The sequence below is a fragment of the Pavona decussata genome, unplaced genomic scaffold (assembly GCF_977016875.1).
Source record: "Pavona decussata unplaced genomic scaffold, jaPavDecu1.1 SCAFFOLD_353, whole genome shotgun sequence".
Lineage (NCBI taxonomy): Eukaryota > Metazoa > Cnidaria > Anthozoa > Scleractinia > Agariciidae > Pavona > Pavona decussata.
The window spans coordinates 722,016-729,194 of NW_028145734.1; the positions used below are offsets into that span (position 1 = coordinate 722,016).

The following is a 7,179-nucleotide window of genomic DNA, read 5'->3' on the forward strand; positions in this document are numbered from 1 at the left end:
TTTGAAGCAGTGAATCGAAAGGATAAGTTCTAAGAAGTACTCAACAGTTTAAATGATGGAAAATGAACAGCTGGCGGCGAAGAAATTTTGGTATTGACTGGCCAGATTGTGTTTCGCAATGCGGAGAGGAAAAGGCAAAACATTACCTGCGCTGAACAAAGAATTTGTCGAACTGATGCCTAAACGTTACTGGAAATCCACTTCATAGAAAAATTAAAGGTTTGATTGTCAGTTTCCGTGTTCAATTAAAAAAGCTTTTTGTCTGTCTGTCTTTTTGTCTTCAACAATAATATTGTCTTCTGTCTTCTGTGTCAGATGTGTAATCTGCCCCGGGTCATGACGTTTTCGGAAAGTAATTTCCGAAAAGATCTCGAATAATACATGTAATGAAATAGATAAATAAGAAATATAAATAACCCTGAATAGCGAGTGAGTCAGATATGTATCTGCCCTGTCCTGACGTTTACAGAAAAAAATTGCCGGTATGATCTCGAGTAGATTAAAAATCTGCGAAGCGTATAATGGAATAAATCAGGCAAGCACAGCATCATTTGCAAATGACAGTATAGGCATTTGTTGACTCTCAGTTTGGGCTCACTTTCGTCGGTGTCGTGTTTAGTTTTCAACGCATTCAAATCAGCCTTGCAGTTATATTTCAGTTTACTAAAAAGCACATGCATGTGAACTCGTCCGAAGTTCTTCAAGCTGAGAAACACCAAAATATAACTACACAAAGTTGTCGTTATGTTCTTGTATTCTTTTATTTTTTCCATGGTCGACTTCCTTCCTACACTGATGGTATTAAAAATAGAAGTCTCAGTCACTTATTGGTTTGCTGAAAAATAAACCTTGGACTTGGGGTAGTCAATCTACATAACAATTGTAGTTTGGTTGTTCCGACTTCTTAACCAAATGAAGCATCATGTTAATTTACTTTGACGTTGTTCGCAGCGAATAAACTACTGAAACTGTCGCAACATGGCTAAGCTCGAGTTCGCTTTTCTCCATCTCACGATTATTTGCCTCCTTCCGTTCAGTTGTGCTGCTAAAGATACCTGTAGCGAGGTTCAGTGCAGAGTTCTGACGGTTGGAGAAAACTTGGCATCAGAATTTCAAGACAAGGCTTCAGAGGAAGGCGTAAGAATTATCTACTTCAATTTGCAAATCGGTAACGACAGCTATCATCCACTGGAGTTAAAAGACGAGTTATTTCCCGAGCGTTGGGTGTGGGCTGAGACGATTAACGAACCCATGTTATCCTTGCCGTACGACTACGACATTATGTCTCTGGGGCTTTTGAATTATCAGGTTAGGAGTATGACAATTCCGCTAAAGGATCATCCCAGTGGGTGCCTCGCAAGTTTGAATTCTTCTTGTCAGAACTTGGTGGTCGGAAGAGCGCTGTTAGACAATGTGACAAGAGGGGTATCTGGAAGAAACACAGAAGTGGTTTGCGTTGAAATGATAGAGAAAGACGCTGATCAGCCAGATCTCTTCCAGTTAAAGTATCACTGCTGCAGTCCAAATACAACTACGATTCGGTGTGGTCTTCCCGTTGTAAGTACCGAATGGTTCGATGCATTTAAAACAATTCTTACGCTGTTCTTGGTCATGATGTTCTTTTATTGCCCAGCGTTTATGTTGGCGCTTCCTGATTGTATTTTTAATCTTCGAAATGAATTTGACAAGGAAGATTGCAATTTGCGACTGAGCCGAAGCGGAAACCAAGATGAATCGATTGCTAATCACACGAGAAATGGATACGAGGCAATTGGTGAACTGAACGAGCAAGGGCCCGAGGACGGACATGAAAGTGCTGAACTGATTCCTGTAGATGATGTGAGTCCAATTACTTGTTCAACTCTTTTGCTTGCATATGTCCAGCGATTGCCCGAGCTAAGGCTGCCTTTTACCATGAAGCTAGCAATTTTTCTATTTTGCATTGCTCCATTTATCTTTTACGTTCAACTTGGCGTATATCTTACTTTTAAACATGAATACCTCGAAAGAGTGCCACCTGGAACGCAGACGGGTGCACCAGGAGGTAAACTAAATTTTAACTGTGCACAATCGTTCAAAACGCCCGAGGGTCGCTTTTCTTTATTCCTATGGGCATTTACTGCCCTCTTCTCCGTTTTGTTTTTGAGACCAAAAGATTTTTTCCTTCAAGGAGAGTATAAGGATTTTATGTGTAGATCTTATAGCTCTTTTGCCGAGTTTACCCGGATCACAGTTTCTCTGCCTGTAGCTGTCTTGCACGATTCTACCTTCCTGAACATGGGTGGCTTGATGCTTTTTCATTTAAAGATATTGCAACCAGCTTTGTCTTCGTTATTGGTGTCATACTTTTTAAGTGTGCACAACAATGGGCTAAAAAAGTTGCATTTTCTTGCTACCTGCTCTGTACCCCGTAATAGGAATCATAACATGTCAAGAACTAGACTTGCCCTTGGCATTTTATGGATTGTATTTTCAATTTTACCTGCATTGCTTGTTGGCCTTACATTAGTGGCGACGTGTTTGTTCTTTCTTTTTGTCGCGTTGCTTTTTATTCTACTGTTATGTTCACCTTTTATGTGCCTGTTTTTTGTCTTCGGACTAAAAATATTAGAATTTTGGGCCAACCAAGGTAACAAGTGTGTTAGATATTGTTTAGTGATGGTGTTTTACACTTTATGTTTCCTTGTGTACTTTTGTTTTGTTTTTGCGATGACAATATCGATCAAATTTATTGTTGGAATCTTCGGATTCACCATCATGGGATTAGTTCTTAACGCTCATATTGTAACTCCTTATGTAGCTTTCTTGGTCGTAGTTACAACAAATATTTACCTTTGCTACGCTAATTTGCAGAGCAGGAACAAGGAAATCAAGGGATTTATTTTGCAATCAGTCTGGCAAAAGGAATCAGAGACAGGACGCAGCAATCGGGACACAATTCCATCAAATCTGTTTTGGTTCGTAAGTGACAGAGCGTTTCCAGTTAGGATAGAAATCTGTGTAATGTTTGGCAAAATGGCAGCGATTTTAACCTTCTTGTTTCTAGCCGTATCTTCAATTATTTTCTTTGGAAATACGTACAACATTTCAACAGTAGTCTCGACCATCGCCGTGTTTGTAAGTGGGGTTATTCCAGGATTGTTTTTTAAAGGATTAACAAAAGGAAAGAACTTCAGTGGTTGGCGAAAAATCAAACTGAAAAGAGAAATTGAAACTGCAGTGAAAGACTTTGACAGAGAAAGAGGTAGTACAAGTATAAACAACGAAAGCGAAGAGGAAAGACCACTTATAATTATTAGTCACCCCACGGATCAGGTTTTTGAGACTTCGGAAGTTTAGCCTTGAGAGTCGTACTCGCATGGAGGGCGAAAAGGAGAGAAAACTACTTTTCGGCCTAAAGCTTCGTTCGCAGCTCGTGCTTGCTCGAAAAGGAGACGACTTTGTAGCAGTCGTGACAAGAATGACAGCTAATTTCGAGGGCGTTTTCAAATAACCTTTTGTTTGAGTATCAACTTGATCCTGTAGATCAATTGGTGCGAATTTTTACAAATGCATGAATTAACTATACAAAACCAAGTTACTCAGTGAGCTTTAATAATTTTAGATAAGTAATGCCATGTATACATGTGGGAACACCTTAACAAAAATGCGTGTAAATTAGCTGTCAGATTAGTCACGCAAGAACAGCCTTCCTCTTTTCTCTTCCGCCCACTTGCGTATTAAAATTTAGCCATCTTTCGTGTTACTGAGAGGGCGGAAAAGTCTTCTTAGAATAAAAACGAGAGTGAAACGATTTTGGGCATCATTGCTGGACTGATTCGTGTGTTAATTAAATGTACAACGTTTTTTTTCCATCTGAGGCAACTTACAAAATCAAAGGGTTTTGAATTTACCACTGAGCACAATCACGCTTCCTGATAATACTGATATGTAGAAATTGATATTCAATAAGTCTACGACCCAAAATCTCTGACACTGAATCTGCTAAAGTATATATTCCAAGTAACTCCAACTTTTATTTCTCGAGTAGATTGCGTGGAAACTGTATATCCCATAAGTACGTGTAGTTAAAAGGATTATTTTGACAAGCACCACATTGCTGCGCGTATAAACTGAATAACTTATAGCTGCTGTAACTATCTTTTTGGCTCCAATTTTACTCAGAACAACTTCATTTCACGCAATTTAGTAGTGTTAAATACCACATCTATGTATAAAAATCTTCATGTTTTTGTTTTCGATTATGTTTTGTATTTCTTGTTATACACTATGTTATGGATAGTTATGCATGTGTAATAATGTGTAATTAAAATATTTGTGCATTTTTATCTTTTCTTGCATGTACCAAGTACAACTGTTTAAAAGGTTTTTCTTAATATGCATCATATTCTGTTCATTGTGAATAAAATTTGTATTCTGAAATTTTATATATATTACACGCCATTTTTTTTATTACCTTTAAAAGCTATTGTCACCTTCAATTGTCAAAATTGAGGTCGCATCTCACTGTACTGAAGTTGTATTTTATGTTGCAGCCTTTACATTTCATTGTGCTGATCTCGTATTTTATGAAGGTCTCATTTTATGATGGTGGTCTCATTTTTTGTTGGTATTACCCATGAGCGTCTTCGGACAAGAACGGTATATCCCAAGAGCCTTTGTATTCCTTCATTTGGCCTAGTGGTCAAAAATTATTCGTACATCATCAATAATAATAATAATAATAATAATAATAATAATAATAATAATAATAATAATAATAATAATAATAATAATTTACCAATTTATATATCGCGTATTTACATATTCTGATCAATAGCGCTTTCACAATCATATATTTAAGAAAAAACGAAAGTACATCGGAAATACGAAAATAGTTATGCATCTGTAATAATAATAAATGTGTATTTTTTTCCTTCCCTGTACCAAGTAATCTGTTCATTGTGAATAAAATTTGTATTCTGAAATTTTATATATATTACACGCCATTTTTTACTACTATAAAAGGCTATTGTCACCTTCAATTGTCACCTTTTGGTGTCAAAATTGAGGTCGCATGATCTCGTATTTTATGAAGGTCTCATTTTATGATGGTGGTCTCATTTTATGATGGTGTTACCCATGAGCGTCTTCGGACAAGAACGGTATATCCCAAGAGCCTTTGCATTCCTTCATTTGGCCTCGTGCTCATTATTATAAGCTCCTGTCGTACATCATTACGACCAAGCCCCTCGAAAGCTCTGAGAGCCCTCACTACTTCACAAATAAGAGGCTCTACGCCGGAGGTGGGGGGTACTCCCATATATGGGCTATATACGTATGTGTGGTCCCAAAGGGTATGGTTTTTCAGTCGCTTTGGTCATAAATAGGGTATTAATTTCAGAAATTTTGCGGCCATTTTTCTAATAAATAGGGCATCGATTTTTGCACTTTAGTCTTGAATTCGTTTTTTTTTTTTTTTTTAAGAAGTTATTCCTTCATCATGATGTTTACTGTAACTCTGTACGTGCCGCAATGGCTTGTCACGCGCTCCTGTCACGCACTGGGCTCCTGAACTGAAGTTGAGCAGACACTATCAGGTCATAAATAGGGTATAAAATTTTTGGTTAGGTCATAAATAGGGTAGGGAAAATTGCAGATTTTGGTCATAAATAGGGTAAGGGTTTTGGGATGCGGGCCGCACACCCTTACCCAATTTTTTTGGGAGGGCCCCCCCAGGCGGCTCTACTTCTCGGATCACTTCCTGTTAATCGAAGAACATGACCGTACAACTGTTCCAACCGGAAAGCCAAATAATCTACCTTATCTTCATTGACATCACCACCGTCCAACTGCCTAGTAACGCTTAAAATCGCGTCTCGTATTAAGCAAAGTATAACTGAATTCCCGTCCGCCATTTTTCAGCAAAGGCTCTTGGGATATACCGTACTTATCCGAAGAGGCTCATGGGTAACACCAACAAAAAATGAGACCTTCGTGAAATGAGACCACCATCATGAAATGAGACCTTCATAAAATACGAGATCAGCACATTGAAATGGAAAGGCTGCAACATAAAATACGAGATCAGCACAATGAAATGGAAAGACTGCAACATAAAACACAAGATCAGTACAATGAAATGGGACCTCAATTTTGACACCAATACCGCCCCATAAAACTATGGCATTGCTTAGAATCGTTTAAGTGTTTTAAAACGTGAGCGGCCCTATCAGTGGCTAAGTGAACGCGTATGGAAAAATGCCGGGTGATTTCCATATCTGGGAAATCAAATCTGTTGCGGGTCATGGCGCCTGTCTAAACATGTCATTCACCGCTACAATGCTCTGCATGCATTGCATGCCTATGCTCACGTCTGTATCCGGATTGCTTTTTGTAGGGCTGCTTCTCGTCCGAAAAACGCAAAAAATATATAACACCTGTACTTCAAGCCGGGAAATACCAAAATATAACTACACAAACCCGTCGTTCTTGTATTTTTCAGTTTTTTGTGGTCGACTTCCTTCCTAAAGTGAGCGTATTAAAAATAGAAGTGTCACTCACTCATGTGATTTACTGAAATATAAACCTTGGAGGTGGGTAGTCATAACAATTGTTTGAATGAGGTATCATGTTCATTTACTTTGATGCTGCTCTCAGCGACTAAACTTCTGGAACTGTCGCAACATGATCGCTTTTCTCCATTTTACGATTATTTACCTCCTTGCGTTCAGTTGTGCTGCTAAAGATACCTGTAGCGAGGTTCAGTGCAGAGTTCTGACGGTTGGAGAAAACTTGGCATCAGAATTTCAAGACAAGGCTTCAGAGGAAGGCGTAAGAATTATCTACTTCAATTTGCAAATCGGTAACGACAGCTATCATCCACTGGAGTTAAAAGACGAGTTATTTCCCGAGCGTTGGGTGTGGGCTGAGGCGATTAGCGAACCCATGTTATCCTTACCGTACGACTACGACATTTTGTCTCTGGGGCTTTTGAATTATCAGGTTCGGAGTATGACAATTCCGCTGGAGGATCATCCCAGTGGTTGCCTCGCAAGTTTGAACTCGTCTTGTCAGAACTTAGTGGTCGGAAGAGCGCTGTTAGACAATGCACAGGCGGCCCATGCTCAAGCTGTGAGTTGTGGTGATCATCTTGCGTAATAACCGTCACGGCACAAATTTAAGAGTTTGTATGGGAAT

At 38.9% G+C, this 7,179-nt stretch overlaps 1 protein-coding gene across 2 annotated transcripts; it reads left to right on the forward strand.

The window, feature by feature from the left end:
• The first annotated feature begins 896 nt into the window (after nt 1–896).
• On the forward strand, nt 897–3,572 carry LOC146453056 (uncharacterized). 2 transcript variants are annotated; one of them, XM_085097053.1, is made up of 2 exons: nt 897–3,247; nt 3,300–3,572. In XM_085097053.1, exons 1-2 carry the CDS (start codon nt 979–981, stop codon nt 3,491–3,493), a joined length of 2,463 nt encoding a protein of 820 aa, XP_084953179.1. In that variant the 5' UTR covers nt 897–978; the 3' UTR covers nt 3,494–3,572. The 2 variants fall into 2 exon arrangements, with proteins under 2 accessions (XP_084953179.1, XP_084953180.1); XM_085097054.1 differs by having other exon boundaries at nt 898–3,572.
• Nucleotides 3,573–7,179: the final 3,607 nt, after the last annotated feature.

Coding starts and splice junctions, on each gene's coding strand:
- LOC146453056 (XM_085097053.1), top strand. CDS start 979: ATGGCTAAGCTCGAGTTCGCTTTTCTCCATCTCACGATTATTTGCCTC. Junction 3,248..3,299: donor CTTTGACAGAGAAAGAGGTA/GTACAAGTATAA, acceptor TATAATTATTAG/TCACCCCACGGATCAGGTTT.